At 39.4% G+C, this 23,013-nt stretch overlaps 1 protein-coding gene across 3 annotated transcripts in view; it reads left to right on the top strand.

Moving 5' to 3' along the window:
- LOC128660494 (uncharacterized) overlaps positions 1 to 23,013 on the top strand; it is a 143,053-nt gene that overhangs the window by 21,957 nt on the left and 98,083 nt on the right. For all 3 annotated transcript variants that reach the window (XM_053714381.1, XM_053714382.1, XM_053714383.1), the window contains 6 exons: positions 14,612 to 14,695; positions 15,526 to 15,671; positions 15,831 to 15,947; positions 20,443 to 20,500; positions 21,564 to 21,582; positions 21,946 to 21,964. In XM_053714381.1, coding sequence (XP_053570356.1) covers positions 14,612 to 14,695; positions 15,526 to 15,671; positions 15,831 to 15,947; positions 20,443 to 20,500; positions 21,564 to 21,582; positions 21,946 to 21,964 — 443 coding nt within the window. The remainder of the gene's footprint in view (positions 1 to 14,611; positions 14,696 to 15,525; positions 15,672 to 15,830; positions 15,948 to 20,442; positions 20,501 to 21,563; positions 21,583 to 21,945; positions 21,965 to 23,013) is intronic.

Raw genomic sequence — 23,013 nt, 5'->3', positions numbered from 1 at the left:
ACTGCTCCAAGGATTTTCACAAAGGTGCTCGGGTCCCTTCTAGCGGTCCTAAGACCAAGGGGTATTGCAGTGACACCTTATCTGGACGATATTCTAATCCAAGATTCGTCTCTTTCCAAAGCAAAGGCTCATACAGACATTGTTCTAGCCTTTCTCAGATCTCACGGTTGGAAGGTGAACATAGACAAGAGTTCCCTTCTTGGGAACAATAATAGATTCTTTAGAAATGAAGATCTTCCTGACAGAAGTCAGAAAGTCAAAGCTTCTAAACGCTTGTCAAGTTCTTCACTCTATTCTGCAGCCTTCCATAGCTCAGTGCATGGAAGTAGTAGGGTTGATAGTTGCAGCAATGGACATAGTTCCTTTTGCTCGAATTCATCTAAGACCATTACAACTGTGCATGCTCAAGCAGTGGAATAGGGACTATACAGACTTGTCTCCAACGATTCAAGTAGACAAGATGACCAGAGACTCACTCCGTTGGTGGCTGACCCAGGATCACCTGTCCCAGGGAATGAGTTTCCGCAGACCAGAGTGGGTCATCGTCACGACCGACGCCAGTCTATTAGGCTGGGGCGCGGTCTGAGCTTCTCTGAAAGCTCAGGGTCTATGGTCTCGGGAAGAGTCTCTTCTCCCGATAAACATCCTGGAACTGAGAGCGATATTCAATGCTCTCCGGGCTTGGCCTCAACTAGCGAAGGCCGGATTCATAAGATTCCAGTCAGACAACATGACTGTAGCTTACATCAACCATCAGGGGGGAACAAGGAGTTCCTTGGCGATGAGAGAGGTGTCCAAAATCATCAAATGGGCGGAGGATCACTCCTGCCACCTATCTGCAATCCACATCCCAGGAGTAGACAACTGGGAGGCGGATTATCTGAGTCGTCAGACTTTCCATCCGGGGGAGTGGGAACTTCACCCGGAGGTGTTTGCCCAGTTGACTCAATTATGGGGCATTCCAGACATGGATCTGATGGTGTCTCGTCAGAACTTCAAGGTTCCTTGCTACGGGTCCAGATCCAGGGATCCCAAGGCGACTCTAGTGGATGCATTAGTGGCGCCTTGGTCGTTCAACCTAGCTTATGCGTTTCCACCGTTCCCTCTCCTTCCCAGGCTGGTAGCCAGGATCAAACAGGAGAAGGCCTCTGTGATTCTGATAGCTCCTGCGTGGCCACGCAGGACTTGGTATGCAGACCTGGTGAATGTCATCGGCTCCACCATGGAAGCTACCTTTGAGACAGGATCTTCTAGTACAAGGTCCATTCGAACATCCAAATCTAGTTTCTCTCCAGCTGACTGCTTGGAAATTGAACGCTTGATCTTATCCAAGCGCGGATTTTCGGATTCAGTGATTGATACTCTGGTACAAGCCAGAAAACCTGTGACTAGAAAGATTTACCATAAAATATGGAAAAGATATATCTGTTGGTGTGAATCCAAGGGATTCTCATGGAGTAAGATTAAAATTCCCAGGATCCTATCCTTTCTACAAGACGGTTTGGATAAGGGATTGTCAGCCAGTTCTCTAAAAGGACAGATTTCTGCTTTATCTGTCTTGTTACACAAACGACTGGCAGCTGTGCCAGATGTACAAGCTTTTGTACAGGCTTTGGTCAGGATTAAGCCTGTTTACAGACCTTTGACTCCTCCCTGGAGTTTAAATTTAGTTCTTTCAGTTCTTCAAGTTGTTCCGTTTGAACCCTTACATTCCATAGATATCAAGTTACTATCTTGGAAAGTTCTGTTTTTGGTTGCTATTTCTTCTGCTAGAAGAGTTTCTGAATTATCTGCTTTGCAGTGTGATCCACCCTATCTGATGTTCCATTCAGATAAGGTTGTTTTGCATACCAAGCCTGGTTTTCTTCCAAAAGCTGTTTCCAACAGGAATATTAACCAGGAAATAGTTGTTCCTTCTTTGTGTCCGAATCCAGTTTCAAAGAAGGAACGTTTGTTACACAATTTAGATGTAGTCCGTGCTTTAAAGTTCTATTTAGAAGCAACAAAGGATTTCAGACAAACTCCTTCTTTGTTTGTCGTATATTCTTGTAAGAGGAGAGGACAAAAAGCTACTGCTACCTCTTTCTTTCTGGCTGAAAAGCATCATCCGATTGGCTTATGAGACTGCCGGACGGCAGCCTCCTGAACGAATCACAGCTCACTCTACTAGGGCTGTGGCTTCCACATGGGCCTTTAAGTACGAGGCTTCTGTTGATCAGATATGTAAGGCAGCGACCTGGTCTTCTCTGCACACTTTTGCCAAATTCTACAAATTTGATACTTTTGCTTCTTCGGAGGCTATTTTTGGGAGAGAGGTTTTGCAAGCCGTGGTGCCTTCTGTTTAGGTAACCTGATTTGCTCCCTCCCTTCATCCGTGTCCTAAAGCTGTTAAAGCAAGTTATGGATGACGCCGTGGACCGGACACACCAATGTTGGAGAAAACAGAATTTATGCTTACCTGATAAATTACTTTCTCCAACGGTGTGTCCGGTCCACGGCCCGCCCTGGTTTTTTAATCAGGTTTGAAATTTTTTTCTCTCTATACACTACAGTCACCACGGCACCCTATAGTTTCTCCTTTTTTTCTCCTAACCGTCGGTCGAATGACTGGGGGGGCGGAGCCTGGGAGGGACTATATGGACAGCTTTTGCTGTGCTCTTTGCCATTTCCTGTTGGGGAAGAGAATATTCCCACAAGTTATGGATGACGCCGTGGACCGGACACTCCGTTGGAGAAAGTAATTTATCAGGTAAGCATAAATTCTGTTTTTCTAATTCCAAGGTATCACTCTTTAAAGAAAGGGTGGGCTGTGATTTTATGCTCATCGCTTTGTCTAGTAGTTGCATCTACATTTTTTTAATATAAATTGTTTATGTAACCTGCAGGTTCTCCAGGTGTATTGTATATTGCATCTTGAATTCTGGCGAGTCCAGAGGATATTAGATTATTCATGTTTTTTAGTGTATGTATGTATATGCAGTTTTACATTTTACTGCTTGCTCTCACTTTATAGCTGGTATTCCAGATTAAAAAGTGATCCACAATGAGAAAGCTTAGAGCTTTGTGTGGGCTAATGCTTTTTATGAAGGTTCCTTTTCTTTTGATCATAGGTGTTGATTTATGCATTCTTAATAATCTTATCAATTAAGTTAAGACTTTAAATATTTGAAGAGTGGCCAGTCTTGCACTATAAATGTGCTGGTAAACTCTTGATATTTGTAAAGGTGTGTCTGTTTTTCACTAGAAACTTGTATTGAGGAACAGGGTTTCCAGTAGTGTTAGGAAGCACATCGCAGGGCGACCGTTTCATCTCCAGGTCACAGAAACTCATTTATCTTCTCTATTATTAGCGTGACAGTTAGGCAAGTGTTTAAGACAAGTGTATTCATGTGAAGAACAGTAATGGATTTGATGAATGCATAAAGTCAAAAGATGGAAAATAGTGGTTTTCTTTCTTCCTTCTTAGGAAACAGTTGTCTAAAAGCAATATAAAGTAATATGTGATACCACAGACCTAATCCATTCTATTGCTTTTTTTTTTTTTTTATTCCACTTAATCATTAAGGTTCTAAGAAAGATGGAAAAACAAGGAAAGTTATTAACACCTGTACATCGCTGGTCTTTCTATGGGGCTTGTATTTTTTTTTTTTTTTTTTTCATCAAATAGTGCGGTCTGGCCGAGACCGTGCTTTTTCAGGAGGCTTGCGGGGGGACGGTGGCTATAATAGCACAATCTTGCTGCTGATGGCGAGACCCATGCTATTATAGGCAGAATAACCCTTAAAGATCAGTGACGTACAGGGTACATTCTGGTTGTTAATGGGGTTAAAATATGATTCATGTTATCATAGGAAACAATCGTTATAATACGTTATAAACAATCGTTATAATCGTTATAACCATTCAACAAAAAAGCTTTTCAATGGGACTTAAATTAAGTTACATTATTTCCTTCATGTATGTTGATATACTATTTCCTGCTCTACTAAAAGCTGCTAGTTTATTCAGAAACTGAATATATTTAAATACTCTAATGGATGATGCCCTGGAATGTTTCTTACAAAGACTTATGATTTAACTTCTGGCTGTCTTAGCCACATTGGAGAGTAAATGTGCAAAACCACCCTTAATCATGCAGTTCTTTTAAAGTGTAGGGAGATCATTACTTGATTGTCTACGAAACCTCCTCTGGGTTTGTTTCTAATGACTTTCTCCCATTAATGGAGGTAATTTGTTAGATCTTGAAGTTGAAAACTTCCCTTTTCTTTCTAATGACACGGTGAGTCCATCTCTAATTACTATTGGGAATATCACTCCTGGCCAGCAGGAGGCGGCAAAGAGCACCACAGCAAAGCTCTTAAGTATCACCTCCCTTCCCTCCAACCCCAGTCATTCTCTTTGCCTACGTTAAAAGCAAGGAGGTGGTAAAGTTTAGGTGTCTGAAAGAAGACTCTTCAATCAAGATTTTATTATTTTGAAGCAGAGCAAGTTTGTTCTGCTCCTTCCTGGGGTTTAGCCGTAGTCCATGTCAGTCTCTTCAGTAGAGCATTGGTGGCTTTTAAGCAATTGGGAACTTGTTGGGGTATAATCCTCACTGCGCCTCTCAAATAGTTGTTGCTGCCCTATCCTGACAGCCTGATTAGGATTATTCAGTCTTCCCTAATTTTCCCACGGGTCCATGTGAAGGAGGTGAGCTGCCCTGCTGCTGGGCAGAATGATTTTTCAGGTAAGTGCCTAGTTTTATTTTCTTATGGAGAATATGGCACTTTATCAGTTAAGTCTGTTTTTGGGACGTTAAGCACTAATAATCCTATTTGGGGTTAATAGGATTTTAGTAGGCAGTGTGTGCAGGCACTGGGGACGCACAATCTTTTGGAGAGGCTCAGATTTAGTTGATCTGGTTTAATTCCGGACTCTTTGGGACAGAGGTAGTATTTTTTTACTGTGTGCAATGGCTCTAGCATTGATAGTAATGGCGGCTTACGGAATAGGAATATTGTAGCCATTCTGAACAGCTAGATTTTGAGTCCGGATCATAGTCAGAATTGAATCCGGTTCACAGGAGGACAAGTAGGCACCTCAGCATGTAGTGCTCAGGTGAGGAGGCTGTCTGGGGTTTATAGTGAACCGTTTTTTTGGGGGGGGGGTTGCGGTAATTTATAGAATAATGGAAAATTCTTTTTACTTAACATTTAAAGTGACAGTAACATCTTTTTGTGTTATTTTTCCAACATAAATAAAGCAGTTCTGTGGAACCCCCAATCCCTTTTTGTTCCTCATGTATTGAAAGAACATTACATTACAGGGATAGACCTTTTGAATCCGAGCCATCATTAAGGCGGATGCTGTTCTGGGATCCCCTGTTCAGGATATGCCTCAGCTTTCTCCCCAAGTGTTCCAAACGTTATCGTCTTCACATGCAGTGCCCTGCGCTTCCTTTCACACTCCGGTTTGAGTTACGTTGCAAGACATTGCTACCCACATATCTTCTGCAGTAACTGATGCGCTGTCTGCCTTTCCAATGCTGCAGGGAAAGCACAAGAGGAAATCTAAGGAATCAGTGAGTAAGGTTTCTGACACAGTTGTGGCTAGTCCGAATGTTCCTTCCCAGAAGTCTGAGGAGGAACATACTTTGGTAGCATCTGAGGGTGAAGACTCGGTGTAATCCCTTCTTCTGATGCTGAAGTTGTACCCATTCAGGTTTAAGCTAGAACACCTCCGGTTGTTAAAGAGGTTTTGGCCACCTTGGACGATTCCAACATAACTGTCGAAGTCAACCCTAAGAAGTCTAGTAAATTAAACAAATAGTTTGCAGTTCTTTCCACGGTGGAGGTTTTTCCGGTTCCCGACCGGGCTACATCAAGGCTCTTAAGTTGGCCAATTTCTTTATTACGGATGCTTCCCCACAAGTTAAGTTGGGAGCAAAGATTTCTGGTTTTGCAGTACTGGCCCTCAGAGCTTTATGGTTAAAATCCTGGTTTGCGAATGTGTCGTCTAAGCTTCTGGCTATTCCCTACAAGGGTAAGACTTTGTTTGGGCTGGACTTGGCTGAGATTTCAGACATTACGGGAGGAAAGGGTCTTTTCCTACCTCAGGATAAGAGGAATAAGCAGAAGGGATGTCAGAGTAATTTTCGTTCCTTTTGAAACTTCAAGGGTAAAACTTTCTCTTTCAAGCAGGAACAGTCCAAGCCTTCCTGGAGGTCCAACCAGCCTTGGAACAAGGGGAAACGATCTAAGAAGCCCGTTAGTGACTGTCAGCATGAAGAGTCTGCCCCCGATCTGGGACCGGATCTTGTGGGGGGCAGATTTTCTTTCTTCGCTCAGGCTTGGGTTCAGGATGTGCTGGATCCCTGGGTGGTGGACATTGTGTCCCAGGGATACAAACTAGAGTTCAAAAGCTTTCCTCACAGGGGCCGGTTTCTGCTCTCAAGATCATCTGTAGACCAGATAAAGAGAGACAATCTTAAACTGTGTCCGGGACCTATCCGATCTAGGAGTGATGGTTCATGTTCCAATGCAGGAACAGGGTCTGGGATTCTACTCCAATCTGTTCGTGGTTCCCAAAAAAGAGGGAACTTTCAAACTAATTTTAGATCTTAAAAGTTTAAACAAGTTCCTCAGAGTACCATTCTATTCGTTCCATTCTTCCCTTGGTTCAAGAGGGTCAATTCATGACAGTAGATTTAAAGGGTGCATACCTACATGTTCCCATCCACAGGGATCATCACAAGTTTGAGGTTCGCCTTTCTAGACAAACACTTCCAGTTTGTGGCTCTTCCATTCGGCCTTGCCACAGCTCCCAGAATTTTCTCAAAGGTCCTGGTAGCCCTGTTGGCGGTGCTCCGGTTGTGAGGCATTGCAGTGGCTCCTTTTCTGGATGACATTCTGGTCCAGGCGCCATCCATTCAACAAGCAAACTCCCACACGGAGATGTTATCTTTTTTGCGTTCACGGATGGAAGGTGAATTTGGGAAAGAGTTCCTTGATTCCAGCTACAAGGGTAGTGTTCTTGGGAACCATAATAGATTCCTTAGCAATGAAAATATTTCTGACAGAGGTCAGAAATACAAAGATTTTCGACTTTGTCTTGCCCTTCAGTCCTCTCCTCGGCCGTCGGCCCAATGTATGGAGGTGATTGGTCTGATGGTAGCTGCCATGGACACCATTCCGCTTGCCTGGTTCCATCTCAGATCTCTGCAGTTATGCATGCTCAAACAATGGAACGTGGATTATGCGGATCTGGATCAGGCGACAAGAGATTCTCTTCCTTGGTGGTTCTCAGGAACATCTCTCCCCGGGAACCTGCTTCCGCAGACCTTCCTTGGTGATTGTGACCACGGGCGCCAGCCTGTTGGGATGGGGAGCAGTTTGGGGCTCGTTAAAGGTTTAGGGGATATGGAATCGGGGGGAGTCGGTTCTCTCCATAAACATCTTAGAGCTGAGGGCAATCTTCAATGCTCTTCTGGCCTAGCCTCAGCTTCCGCTCAGTTTATCGGGTTCCGGTTGGACAACATAACTTTGGTAGCTTACATCAGGGAGGAGCTCTTAGTTCCTTGGCCATGACAGAGGTATCCAGGATTATTCAGTGGGCGGAGACCCACAACTGCTGTCAATCTGCGATCCACATTCCAGGAGTGGACAATTCGGAAGCGGATTTTCTGAGCAGACAGACCTTTCCCCACGGGAAGTGGGAACTCCATCCGGTGGTGTTTTCCAACTTGATTCTCAAATGGGGACAGCCGGAGCTGGATATCATGGCATCTTAACAGAATGCCAAGCTCCCGAGGTCAAGGGATCATCAGGCTGTACTGATAGATGCTCTGGCGGTCCCTTGAAATTTCAGTCTAGCATACCTTTTTCCTTTGTTCGCTCTTCTTCCTCGGGTCATTGCTCGAATCAAACCGGATAGGACGTCAGTGATCCTGATTGCACCAGCCTGGCCTCGCAGGATTTGGTATGCAGACCTAGTGGAGATGTCATCTCTCCCACCTTGGAGACCTCCACTGAAGAAAGACCTTCTGCTTCAAGGGCCCTTCCTTCACCCAAATCTCGTTTCGCTGAACCTGACTGCTTGGAGATTGAATGCTTAATTTTATCTAAGCGTGGTTTTTCTGAGTTAGACATTAAGGCCATGATTCAGGCTTGTAAACCTGTTACCAGAAAGATTTACTATAAGAGATGGCGTAGATATCTGTATTGGTGTGAATCCAAGGGTTACTCTTGGAGTAGAGTCCGGATTCCTAGGATTTTTTCCTTTCTCCAGGAGGGTCTGGAGAAGGCATTATCTGCTAGTACCTTGAAGATTCAAATATCTGCCTTGCCTATTTTGTTGCATAAATGTCTGGCAGATGTACCAGACGTGCAATCATTCTGTCAGGCCTTGGTCAGAATCAGGCCTGTGTTCAAACCTGTTACTCCTCCCTGGAGTCTTAACCTTGTTCTTAAATGTCTTCATCAGGCTCTATTTGAGCCTATGCATTCCTTAGATATTAAGATATCTTGCAAAGTTTTGTTTCTTGTTGCAATTTCTTCTGCTCGTAGAGTCTCAGAGCTCTCGGCGTTGCAGTGTGAATCCCCTTACCTTATTTTTTACTTGGCTAAGGTAGTTCTGCGTACTAATTTAGGGTTCCTCCCTAAAGTGGTTTCTGATAGGACCGTTGTTCCTCCTTTGTGTCCTAACCCTTCTCATAAAGAGCGTCTGCTGCACAACCTAGATGTGGTGCGTGCGTTGAAATATTATTTACAGGCGACTAAGGATTTTCGCCAGTCTTCTGCTTTGTTTTCTCTGGGAAACGCAAGGGTCAGAAAGCTACAGCTACTTCTCTTTCCTTGTGGCTGAAGAGTATAATTTGTATGGCCTATGAAACTGTTGGACATCAGCCTCCTGAGAGAATTCTGGCTCATTTCACTATGGCTGTTTCCTCTTCCTGGGCATACAAAAATGAAGCTTCTGTGGAACAGATTTGCAAGGTTTCAACTTGGTCCTCTCTCTACACACTTTTTAAAAAAATAATTAAATGTGATACTTTTGCCTTGGCTGAGGCTTCTTTTGGGAGAAAGGTTCTTCAAGCAGTGGTGCCTTTTGTTTAGGTTCCCTGTCTTGTCCCTCCCTTAACATCTGTGTTGGGTATTGATTCCCAATAGTAATTAGAGATGATCCGTGGACTCACCGTGTCATTAGAAAGAAAACAAAACTACCTGATAAATTTATTTCTTGACACGGTGAGTCCACGGCCCGCCCTGTTTATTGTGTTGTAAACCTCAGGCACCTCTGCATCTTGTGTTACTTCCTTTCTCTTTCCTTCGGTCAAATGACTGGGGTTGGAGGGAAGGGAGGTGATACTTGACAGTTTTGCTCTGGTGCTCTTTGCCGCTTCCTGCTGGCCAGGAGTGATATTCCCAATAGTAATTATAGATGATCCGTGGACTTGCTGTGTGAAGAAATAAATTCATCAGGTAGGCATAAATTTCGTTTTTCCTAATCCTGCAAACATTGTTGTCAGAAGCTTTGCATTTGATTTTCCACCAAGACAAAGGCAAGGATATTTTCTGGTCAAAGTTAAATCTGATCACTACCAGAGAACTAGCTTCACCACCTTTTTTGTTCTAGGTCTACATCTGACAAAGCCTTTCCCTCTGTTTTAAAATGTTGCAATGAGTTTGAAGATTTATGTTCGTTTTAAAATAAGGGCATTTTCATTAGCGTCACTTTGAAAGTGGGAAAGAACTGTCTACTTCAAAATTAAAGTTGTCTAATTTGTAGACCACACACTTTTTTTTTTTTTTTTCAACATGCTGTTGTGTGATTAAAACGATGAAGGAATGTCCCAAAGAAGTGGTGGTTTTAAAACTTGTATATTTATGTTAATTTTCTTTGTCCATCAGTCTAGAGGTGTGGCTTTTTTATTTAAAATTGCATTGAAGGCAAGATTTTTTTTTAATAGGTTTTTATATTTTACCCTTCCGTTGGAATTTAAATTATATTCAAGTAGTGTATTCAAGTTGTTTTATTTGAATATGATGCGGTAAAAATGAAGCTGTGATCCATCAATTAACTCTTAGTCTTGAATTATATGTTTATTTTTATCTTCAAAATGCTGAATGTGAAATCTCTTTTAGAGCAACCAGTCACCTATAAATGATTTTTTTTCTTTGGATATACACTGGCATCCAAAAGTTTGGGGTCACTTAGACATTTCCTTATTTTCCATGAAAACATAAATGAAATGTTTGAATAAGAAATATAGTCATTGACAATGTTAAAAATATAGAATTTTAAGTGAAATAATGTCCTTCGAACTTTGCGTTTGTCAAAGAATCCTCCAGTTGCAGCTATTACAGACCTTTGACATTCTAGTTGTCAATTTGTTGAGGTAATCTGAAGATATTTTACCCCATGCTTCCTGAAGCACCTCCCAAAGGTTGGATTGGCTCAATGGGCACTTATGTACCATACGGTAAGGCTGCTCCCACAACAGCTCAGTAGGGTTGAGATCTGGTGATTGCTGGCCACTCCATTAAACAGACAGAATGCCAGCTGACTGCTTCTTCCATGAATAGTTCTTCTATAGTTTGGAGCTGTGCTTTGGGTCATTGTCCTGTTGTAGGAGGAAATGGCTCCAATCAAGCGCTGTCCACAGGGTATGGAATGGCGTTGCAAAATAGAGCAGTAGCCCTCCTTCAATGTCCCTTTTACCCTGTATAAATCTCCCAGGGTTTTTATCTCCCAATTTACCTCCCCCAAACCATCATATTGCCTCCACCATGCTTGACAGATGGCGTCAAGGACTCCTCCAGCATCTTCATTTTGTCTGCATTTCACAAATGTTCTTCACCTCTGTCAATAATGTTTTTCCTAACTTTCTTCAGTGTCAGTGTTCTGTGCCCAACTTAACCTTTTTCTTTTTATTGGCCAGTCTGAGATATGGCTTTTTCGTTGCAACTGTCTATAAGGCCAGCATCCCGGAGTTACCTCTTCATTGTTGTTGAGACTGGCATTTAGTGTTTTTAATAAATGTTGAGGACCTGTGAGGTCTGTTTCTCAAACTAGACACTCTAATGTATTTGTCCTCTTGCTCAGTTGTGCACCGGGGCCTCCCACTCTTCTTTCTTTTCTGGTTAGGGACATTTTGCACTGTTCTGTGAAGTAAGTAGTACACAGTGTGTTGTACGAGATCTTTAGTTTCTTGGCAATTTTTTGCATGGAATAGTCTTTTTTTCGCTGACCAAGAATAGACTGACAAGTTTCAGAAGAAAATTCTTTGTTTCTGGCCATCTTGAGCCTGTAATCAAACCTACAAGTGCTAATGCACCAGATACTCAGCTAGTCTAATGAAGGCCAGTTTTATTGATTCTTTAATCATCACATCAGTTTTCACCTGTGCTAACATAATTGCAAAAGGGGTTTCTAATGACCAATTAGCCTTTTTAAATTATAAAATTGGATTAGCAAACACTACATGCTATTCTCCCACTGGACAGATGGTTGCTGATTATGGGCCACTACGCCTATGTAGATATTCCGTTAAAAATAGTCCAGCTACAAAGGTCATTTACAACATTAACAATGCCTAAACTATTTCTGATCAATTTGATATTCTTTTAATGGGCAAAAAAAAGGTTGCTTTTCTTTTGAAAACAGGAAATGTCTGACTCTAAACTTATGAACGCCAGTGTATAAATATACTAAATTTTTTGAGAATGTGGAATCTGCAAAATCAACAAGTTTTCTTTGCCTGGAGAAATCAAGATCTTTAAAGCACGGCTACACGGTACATGATCTTTACACAGGCATCTTAAAGATTATTTTGGACCTGTAGTTCTATGGATGTTTAAACATGCTTAATTTTTGCACTTCACATAAACTGTAATCTTGAACATCTGCTAGTTGGTGATACAAGCATAATACAAAATTCCCATAATTTATATCTATAGGAGATAGGTGTGTGTTTTAGGCAGGTGTGGAAAAACGCTGTAAAGATAATGCTTTTAGAAATAGAAATGGTAGGTAATAGTTTTTTATTATCAATTAACAAAATACAAAGTAAGTTCATGGGTGTAGGAGCATCATGTTGGGGGACACAGATAATTCATAACACCCCCCCCCCCTCAGAGCTGTTACCAGGGGATGAAAGTGGAACTCCAGCCAGGGGACCGGGCAGGTTACCAGTATTCTGGTTTGTTGACCGCCGCTGCCACCTACACCAAAAATTTAGTCTGGTGCGGCTGCGCCCTTTCTAGGCTGCACAGTTGTGATCTACAAGTTCCAGAATGCAGTGCAGCACGGGACTGCAAATCGGAGGGGGTGTAAGAGGGTCCCATGTGGAGCGGCTTCAAGTGATGGAAGCCAGGTAAGGACTCCTAGAGCTGGCCACTCATAGGGGCTTTGCAGGGGCTCCCTGAGGCATATAGTGGAGGCATTTGCCATTGCGAACAATTTTAAGTTTACTGAATAAAAATACCCTGCCAGTAAAGATGCTAATCCCCTCCTAGATTTTTTTTATTATTATTCCTATGAGTGAGTGAACAGAAGAAATATCTAAATCAAATCAATATTTGGTGCGACAACTCTTCCTTCAAAATAGAATACACTTGCACACAGTTTCAGTTTTTATTGAGGGGGGGGGGGTAGGAATTTTACAGTAGGTTGTTACAAACAACTTGGAGAACTAACTACAGTTGTTCTGTTGATTTAGACAGCTTCAATTGTCTATTCATGTAATCCCAGATAGACTCTGATATAGAGATCATGGCTCTCTTGTGGCCATACCAACACTTCCAGGACACCTTGTTCTTCTTTACTCTGAAGATATTTCTTAATGGCTTTGGCTGTATGTTTGGAGTCTTGTCATGCTGCAGTATAAATTTGGGACCAATCGGATTCCTCCCTGATGGTATTGCATGATGCACAAGTTATCTGCATGTTCTTCTCAGCATTGAGACCATTAATTCTGACCAAATACTCCAAAGTTTGCAGAAATGCAGCCCCAAACTTGAAAGAACCACCACCATGATTCACTGTTGCCTGCAGACACGCCTTTTGATAATGTTAGTCAACCCTTTAGGGAACAAATCTGCCTTTTGCCTCAGTCAAATATTTCACATTTTGACTTAGTCCAGAGAGCCTGCTTTCCATTTTTGTGTGTTACTTAGCCTTGTTTCCATGTCAGAGCTTATGCCTTTTTGGCAGCAAGTCTTTCATGAAGACCACTTCTGACCAGACTTCTCCAGACAGTGGATGAATGTACCACGGTCCCACTAGTTTCTGCCAATTTTAAGCTAATGGCACTGCTGTACGTTTCCTGACTGCAAAGGGAAGTAAGCATAATGTGTCTCATGTGTTGCACTGTTTCCTTGGTTAACCACTGCATCTATAGATCTCAACATTGCTTGCTTCTTTAGAAGAGCTTGGACAGCACATATGGAAATCCCCTGCCTGGAAGAGACCTTAATGATGCAGTATAACTATCTTGTGTCTTGCCATGGTATGACGTTTGACATTCAAACTGTCTTTAGTAACATCACCTTGTTAAGGATTTTGCTGTTCCTCACCCAGTTTTATTCTTCCACAGTGGTTTCTGTTTTGGTTTGATTGTTTCAACCTGCATTTTAAACTGATGATCATTAGCATGTTTGGTATAATTGTTAAATCATGCACCTTACTATATGCCTACAAAATCCTTGATTTTGTGCAAGTATACCTAAAAGAATTGATGCTATTTTGAAGGAAAGGGGTGGTCACACCAAACATTGATTTGATTTAGATTTTTCTTCTGTTCGCTCACTTTACATTTGCTTTAATTATGGGAAAAAAATGAACTTCTATTTGCAGCACTTTTTCCACATGTGTGTATGTTTTAGTACATCCTTAACAGATTGTAGATTTTTGCATTGTAATACACTCAAATTGTCAATTTTGTTACCATAGAGGAATGTTCTTGTTATTATTATATTTTTAATAGACTACCAACCTTATTAATTTTAAAAGATTGATGCCCATCCATTGGTTGTATTGAGACTTAACCAGAAAGTTGTCCATAAAATTGGACCATTCACAGTTTATCTTTTGTGTTGGCAATGTAGAATGATACAGGTAGATTTGTAAGAATACTTTGCAGTGATGACTTGGTAAATTGTATGAGCTATCAATATAAGAAACAATATAAACTGCTCGATTCTGTATATACAACTCACTGGTCTGAAGTTCAGGTGAGATGCAATTTATGAACTACATTTTAACTGATGTGGTTTTCACTCACATCATTTACTTTGCTTTGAATATGCATCTAATTTTGAATTTAAAATGTAAACTTATTGTATGGGATTTAGCACAGTTTAACGAAAGCTAGATACCTGTGCAAAATGTTTTGTGAGTTGGTGTGGTCACCCGCAAATGGCCTTGCCTCTCTTTCTTTTTGTATAAGAAAAATAGCATTTTAGTGTAAATTAATAAATTACTTTAAAATGTCTCAAAAAGAAAACCTCAGCCATTCGAATTCAGATCTAATGGGCAAAAATAGGCCTGCCAATTTTTCGGTCTAAATATTAGCCTATGTTTAATGCAATTTTCCATTTCATAGCTTACCATTTTCTTCACGGTTTTATTCCAGGAGTACCTGAATACAGCATACCAAAAAATCAAATGGTGTTTTTGAAAGATTACTTGAACAAAAAGGACCGTGAACCACTCGTTGGTATGTGTTTTCTGTTTGTTTTTTATGTACTACATTTTTCTTTTATCGTTATTTGAGCATGCATGTATCCCTTACAGGTTAACCTCAAGTTTTGTAAGACATCACAGTGAAATCTATACTACTTACAGAGAAACATATCTGCAAAACCAGAAATCTTTAAAGGGAATTGTTGCCATGTTTCTGTTTAAAGCTCAATGTCTCAAACCACCTGCATTTTAGTGGTTAAATGATCATTAAATGCAAGATAACTGCATTATCAACGCATTTAAAATAGACAATTTGAATGAATTTCAAGCTTTTCTTTAATTTCCCATCCCCCTGGCACGACACCTGTAATGCCAATTTTAGTCATTAGTCAAGTTGTGAATTCTTGAACATGCCTAGTAGGAGCTGGTGCCTCAAAGTGTGCACATGACCCTGCACACCCTTGCTAGAACGAGCAGCTGTCTTTTTTTCTTTACAGACGAAGACTTCTTCAGACTCCAAAAGCTAAACAGATTTCCCAAGAATATGATGTTTGTTGAATAACTGGAAAGGATTTTTTTTTTATTAATTGTATGTTCTTTCTGAATCACAAAATTTTAATTTTAACTTTTTGTCCCTTTTAACATGGAAGTAATTTAAATCATCAAAACAATAGTGCAATTCTGAAACCTTTATAAATGCGGGGGAAAAACAATTTTTACTGTAGTTAAATGGGTTAAGACTGTGCTTGAGAGCATTTGTAAGTTATCAGACAAATTATCATAATCCATTGCATGTAAGTGACTTATGTACAGCAAAAATAAATGTATGTAAAACTTTCATACCAAGATATTTGTATCTTGTAGGATTGGAGTATGTGATGGAGCATGTGGTACAAACTGGAGAATCAAAACTTGAGATAAAATATATTTGTGAGCTGTGTAACCTGCAGAATGACTTACAACCAATGTTGCAACATCTTACTGGCTATAAGCATAGACGGGCCTACATTGTGAGTATATATCTGACTTGTTTTAATGTATTTCCACCAGGTTATAAACAGATGTGCTTAGAGAACAATTTTATTATAAGTGGTTACATTAAAAATGTAATCGTTGTTGGATGTGTTCTGAAAGTAGAATACTTTATTTTTTTTTATTTCACTTAACAGACAAAAGAGTTTCCATTTGTGCTAAGAGGCCCACACGTTGGTAAAGAAGATAGGCATGAATACATGAAAAGAATGGCTCAAGAAATAGAACAGGAAGAGGGAACCAAAATGTATAAGGTTAGTGCCATTGCTGGTAATTAACATTCAATACTTGGTATCATCTGAAATTAAACAGGCTGACCCATCGCTTGTTTGTACATTTTGTTTTTGATAAACATTACTGGATTTACCCCCCCCCCCTTCATTTTGGATTTCTGTAGTTCATAAAAACAACAAGACCATACATAATTTTAGTAAATGTCTTGGAATAATTTTTAATTAGTTGTTATAGATAAATGTTAATAGTTGGGTGTAGTATTTTAGAGAAATCTGTCTAATGCTTTTCAAATTCCGCATGAACGTTAGTTTGAAATCATCTAAATTTAACTTCTTGGTCTTTTTTTTTTTTTTTTCTTTTGTTTTTTCCATAAATATAATTGTCTATTCAGTATGACTGATAGGTATTTTACAACCAACCCTACCACTAATCTTAGGAATTGCACTTGTAAATGTTCCTGCCCGCTGAATACAAACCGTTAACACTTTTTTTTAAATGTACTTTAGACTATATTCTACTCTCCAATCTACTCTTCTGTCCTTAAAGGGACACTGATCCCACTGAACTCTTTTCTTTCGTGATTCAGATCGAACATGACATTTTAAGCAACTTTCTAATTTACTCCTATTATCAAATTTTCTTCATTCTCTCGGTATCTTTATTTGAATTGCAAGAATGTAAGGTTAGATGCCGACCCATTTTTGGTGAACAACCTAGGTTGATCTTGCTGATTGGTGGATAAATTCATCCACCAATAAAAAAGTGCTGTCCAGAGGTTTGAATCAAAAAAACTTAGATGCCTTCTTTTTCAATTAAATAAAGCAAGTGAACGAAGAAAAAATAGGAGTAAATTAGAAAGTTGCTTAAAGTGAAGGTCAATTTTTATGAATAAGTGCCTGGTTTTTAATAATCCTATTAAAAACAAGGGCACTTTAAGTCCTCAAAATTGACATTTCAAGCGTTTTCTTCAAAAACGTACCTTTTATTCCTGAGAGCCGCTGCAGCGCTTCCTCCGCTCGTCGCAAGCCCTCTTTGCGGGTGACGAATCCATCTTCATCCAATCACGGCGTTCCCTCGGGCCATGATCCCCCTCCCGGGGGGAAAGCCGTGATTAGAGGAAGCCGGATTCGTCACTTCTGACGTAAGAAGAGGCATCCGACGGCTGGGGGAAATCGCTGGAGCAGCTTTCAGGATTAAAAGGTACGTTTTTAAAGAAAACACCTGAAATGTCAATTTCTTTCTAATGACACAGTGAATCTACGTTAGAGCAAGGAAGTGGTAAAGTTTAGGTGTTGGAAAGAAGATTCTATAAGCAAGATTTTATTTTTTCAGCAGTGCAAGATTGTGCTGCTTTGACCTAGGGTGTAGCCGTAGTCCATATCAGTCTCTTCTGTAGAGCAGTGGTGGCATTTAAGCACTGGGAATTTGTGGGGTACAATCCTCACTGCGCCTCCCATATATTTAATGCTGCCCTAACTTTGAAAACCTGAGTAAGATTTCTCAGTCTTTTTCTTCCATGGGTCCATGTGAGGGAACATGCCTCTCAAACCTAGTTAGCTGCCTTGCTGTCTGGCAGATTTCTAATGGTAATTGCTAACTTTATATTTTCTGGGAGCAAATGCAGAAAAAAGATGGCACTTTTAAAGTCAGTATTATGGGACAAAAGACATCCTCCTTTGGATTAGGGGAAGATTTTATTGTGGGCAGTATGGCAGGCACTGGGGACGAGGAGACTTAGGCTCAGAGGTGGTGTTTCACTTTTTATTATATTCCCAACAGCTTTACAATATATTTAGCCGACCGGGAGGTAATGCCCACGATGGACAGGGTTAGCTGAGGCGGCAATTTTCTGTTGCGCTCTTTTATATATTTATATATATATTTTTTATATATATATATATATATATATATATATATTATATATATATATATACTTACTTCCTGTGTTCCGGAGCGGAGATAGCGTCACAGATTATTAGCAGTGTTGCGGTTACCGGACTGCAGTTCAGAGAGAGATTGACAACGGAGTGAATATTCAGATAGATAATCCAGGCTCAACTTCTGTCAGTCAGGCAGGTTAGCACCTCAGCAAAGGCCTGTGTTTAAACCGGTTACTCCTCCCTGGAGTCTTAACCTTGTTCTTAAGGTTCTTCAACGGGCTCTGTTTGAGCCTATGCATTCCTTGGATATTAAACTATCTTGGAAGGTTTTGTTTCTGGTGGCTATTTCATCTGCTCGTAGAGTTTCAGAACTCTCTGAATTGCAGTATGAGTCTCCTTACCTTATTTTTCATTCGGATAAGATTGTTTTGCGTACTAAGTTAGGGTTTCTCCCTAAAGTGGTTTCAGATCGGAACATTAATCAGGAGTTTGTTCCTTCTTTGTGTCCTAATCCTCCTCCTCAGAAGGAACGTCTGCTGCACAATCTAGACGTGGTGCGTGCATTGAAGTTCTATTTACAAGTGACTAAGGATTTTCGTCAGTCTTCTGCTCTGTTTGTGGTTTTCTCTGGAAAACATAAGGGGCAGAAAGCTACAGCTACTTCTCTTTCTTTGTGTCAGAGTATCATTCGCTTGGCCTATGAAACTGCTGGACAGCAGCCTCCTGAGAGAGTTACGGCTCATTCTACGAGGGCGGTTTCCTCTTCTCTGTGGAACAGATTTGCAAGGCTGCAACTTGGTCCTCTCCACACCTTTTTTTTCTAAATTCTATAAATTTGATACTTTTACCTTGGCTGAGGCTTCTTTTGGGAGAAAGGTTCTTCAAGCAGTAGTGCCTTCCGTTTAGGTTCCCTGTCTTGTCCTTCCCTTATCTGTGTCCTCTAGCTTGGGTATAGATTCCCAATAGTAATTAGATGATCTGTGGACTCACTGTGTCATTAGAAAGAAAACAAAATTGATGCTTACGTGATAAATTTCTTTCTTGACAGTGAGTCCACGGCACGCCCCGTTTTCTTAAAGACAGGTTTTGTTGGTATGTTATAAACTTCAGACACCTCTGCACCTTGTTGCTTCCTTTCTCTCCTTTTGCTTCAGTCGAATGACTGGGGTTGGAGGAAAGGGAGGTGATATTTAACAGCTTTGCTGTGGTGCTATTTGCCGCCTCCTGCTAGGCAGGAGTGATATTCCCAATAGTAATTAGGTGATCCGTGAACTCACCATGTCAAAGGAATACATTTATCAGGTAAGCATAAATTTTAGTTTTTCTTGTCCTAGGAAAGGTCAAAGTTTTTGCTTTTTCTATGGCCTCTTGTTTTAAACTTTTGATTCACTAGGCTTAAATGGAGGCAGGCCAGCCTCCACTGCAGCAGACTACTGCACATTCTACTAGGTTAGTTGCCACTTCTTGGGCCTTCAAGAATGAGGCTTCAATTGACCAGATTTGCAAGGCATCTACTTGGTCGTCTTTGCACACTTTTACAAAATTCTACCATTTTGATGTTTTTGGTAGGAAGATTCTTCAGGCAGTTGTCTATTTTGATATTTTTTATTTTTTTTGTCAGTCTGATTTATTTTAAGTTGTGGCTTTATTTCTCAGTGAAAAATGTTTTTAAACCCCCTACCTTTTAGGTTATTACTCGTAGACTCCCCAGCTTGTGTGTTAGTTCCCAGGAGTAATGGATCTCTCTCACGACCTATCTGAAAGAAAACATTTATGCTTACATGATAAATTTATTTCATTGTGTTGACAGTCCACAAGACCCCACTCTTGTGGGGTTTTTTTTTCTGCTCCTTTTATATCTTCTTCCTTTTTCTTACCTCACTTTGCTTTGCTATACGTTAGACTTAGTGTGGGAGAGGTTTTATAGGGCTGTTGGGGTTTGGGATCATTTGCTGCCTCCTAGTGGTAGTGAAAAGTATTTCCCAGGAGTAATGGATCGTGGGCTCTGTCACCACCATGAAATAAATCAATTAATAACTGTAACTGTAAATTAGTTTGTTTGTTTTTGTTATGTTTTTAATGATGGCCTTTTTGCTATAGAAGCTAACAGAAAGTGTGTGTGCATGTTAAAAAAAAACAAAAAACCCCTGTTTAAAGCCAGCAAAAAACTGTTCACTGGCTGACCTCCCTCCTGCCTTTCTGATGGATAGTGAGATGCCTTGCAAGCATTACAAAAAGTATTATTGCTACTTTTTACATTTACAACATTAATTTATTAATTTCAGAGCTTTAAATATTTAACACAAAGAATATGTTATAAAATTGATTTACTATTGTCAATTTTGAGAAGGGCCTTGAACCTAAACTCATTTACTTCGTATTGACTTACTTTATTTAACTGAGTTCATTTTACACATTTTTTTATTTACAACTATTCCTTCTGGAACATAACACCGGCGTACACTGAGGGCTACCTGTACATCACAAAAAAATAAGCATTACATTTATCGAACGTGATCCATCTTCCATAGAACCATTTTAAAAAGAAGCTTGGCTTTATATAGCCATTATCTAGATAGCACGGCTAATTTTACTGTTACGTCTTATGTTTTTTTTTTTTTTAACCTTTTTTTAGATTGATCCTGCATCCTCTAAGATTGAATCTTCGTCACCAAAGGATGAAGAGAAAAAATGTGAGTGTTTAACATTGTGAATATATATATATATGTATGTATTTAACATTAAAGGGACATAAAACAGCTTGAGACCTGTCCTTATCCTAAAAGGACGAATTAAAAATAGTTCGCGTAAAAAAATGTTTAAAAATTGCTGGCAAGTATTTTAAAATGCTTATAAAAAATAAGCAAAATGAATTACATAGCTAAGCTGCCTGGAGCTGCAAACTACACCCACCCTTATCTGTGTTTAGACCCAGGAATTATCTTTCAACTGAGTTCACAGCTTCAAGGCATGCTTCAGCAGATAATCCCTATGCACTTTTGCATTCTACCAAAATAACAATAGATATAGATACAGCCATAGAAGGAAATGTGTGGGGGGAGTTAAAGCTCTACAATTCTGAAACTTAAAAGAAAGGGTTAATGGCAAGGCACTGCAATATAAATTTGCAGGAAAAGTAATTAAAGTACATATATTTTGTTTCTATTCCAATTTGTTTTATATGTCCCTTTAAGTGCATAGAATGAGTTGTTTTGCTCAAATCCATAAATTCAATCAAATTGCAATGATGCAAGTGTGTTGGACTTTATTTTAAAGGGGCATTGAAGTCATAATAATTTTTAAAACCCATTGTAGTTTCATTGTTTGCTACGATTTTCCTGTAATATAACTGAATTATTTGTTTTCCTTTCTATAGCCCCTAGATGGGCTAAAGTAAATATCCAAAACTTTATAACACTGACCCTAATGCTACAAAAAATAGGTGGCTTAATTAGTACCAATAAATTGCTTTTAAAACATTGAACAGACCTTTGCAATGTTCTGCTTTCATTGCTGATATATAATATTTATACATAAAAACTGACTTAAATGCCCCTTTAATTCTGGCATTTATCTTCACTTGTTTTTATTATTTTTATATTCTAAGTCTAGAAATTAGAATGACTTTGTAATCATATAGCTATTGCAACTTGTGCTATTTTTTTTGCTGCTACTGCTAAGAATTGAAAATTTGAATTAGAAAACAGAGAGCATTTTGTTAATATACTGTATGTGATTTTTTTTTTTTTTTTGTAGCATCTACGAAAAAAACTAGGTAAGAATTTTTTATATTTTTGAACATTTGTTTCACACCCAAAACATTACCAGTGTGATCCGTTAATGGTAAAAGCGTTTAATGGATATGAAAATTAAAGGATACTTGCCACAGCAATAATCGGACACGCTAAATAAACATCATGCTAGTTTGTGTGGATGTTGTGGAAGAGAGAAGAATTCTATGATTTTTAACTATGTAAAAATGAAATGAACAATAAAAAAAAGATGAAAGGGACGCAGGCAACTGCCTCACACCAGTGATAGATTTCCTATTTATTCAACTGTTTGTGTTTTAGATTAAGTAATTGCTTCTTTTTTTACCAGAATTCATATTTTTTTTTTTTTTCTTTCTCTTCTCCAGATGGAATAAGGATGTGAATGTAAGTAAAATTGAATTTAGAAAGTAGTAGTCCAGCTTACCTAACATTCTATTATTTTTTTTTTCCAAGGTATGCATGTTTTCCTATGAGTATATTTCGATAATGAACAAATTAGCCCACCTAGACTGAAGAAAAAAATTGGAAATTCAAAAGTATTGATATATTTTTAAGCTAACGGTAAACGTAACTAACTTAGATATTAATCTACCTTCCCATCCTATTTTGCAATGGCAACATTTTCAGTTTTTTTTTTTTTTTTTAACCACCTGGGTAGTTTAAAGTCTCTGCAAGAAAACTTTAGTTCCCCAGTCAGCTACATTTAAAGTGTTAAAGTAATTTAAGATTATTTAAAGGGACACTGTACCCAAATTTTTTCTTTTGTAATTCAGAAAGAGCATGCAATTTTAAGCAACTTTCTAATTTACTCCTAGTATCAATTTTTCTTCGTTCTCTTGTTCTAATTATTTGAAAAAGAAGGCATCTAAGCTTTTTTTTTTTGGTTTTAGTACTCTGGACAGCACTTTTTTATTGGTGGATGAATTTATCCACCAATCAGCAAGGACAACCCAGGTTGTAAACCAAAAATGGGCCGGCATCTAAACTTACATTCTTGCATTTCAAATAAAGATACCAAGAGAATGAAGAAAATTTGATAATAGGAGTAAATTAGAAAGTTGCTTTAAATTTCATGCTCAATGTGAATCACGAAATATTTTTTTTGGGTACAGTGTCCCCTTTAAGGTGTATTCTGGAAATGTGTTTTTTAACCCTTTATGAAATCCTCTCCGGTGGCAGCCTATGTCGTATGTGTTTTGCCCACCAACATAGTAAAGCACTGCTTATTTAATTGTCGGGTGCTACAGACTATACTTTGTACTGTCCACCTATTCTTTTCTGAAAAACTCATGTTTTTAGGACTTGAGTTATGGTGAACTAGTTTAGAAACCAGCACTAGGTAGTGTGCAATAAAGGGTAAGCTGATGGGCTATATGTTTAAATGAGCTGTCAGTGTATCCTACTTTAGAGCTGCTATTGTGTTCTGTGACAAC

This window comes from Bombina bombina, chromosome 5 (assembly GCF_027579735.1).
Source record: "Bombina bombina isolate aBomBom1 chromosome 5, aBomBom1.pri, whole genome shotgun sequence".
Classification (NCBI taxonomy): Eukaryota; Metazoa; Chordata; class Amphibia; order Anura; family Bombinatoridae; genus Bombina; species Bombina bombina.
This window is presented reverse-complemented; position numbering and strand designations above follow the sequence as displayed.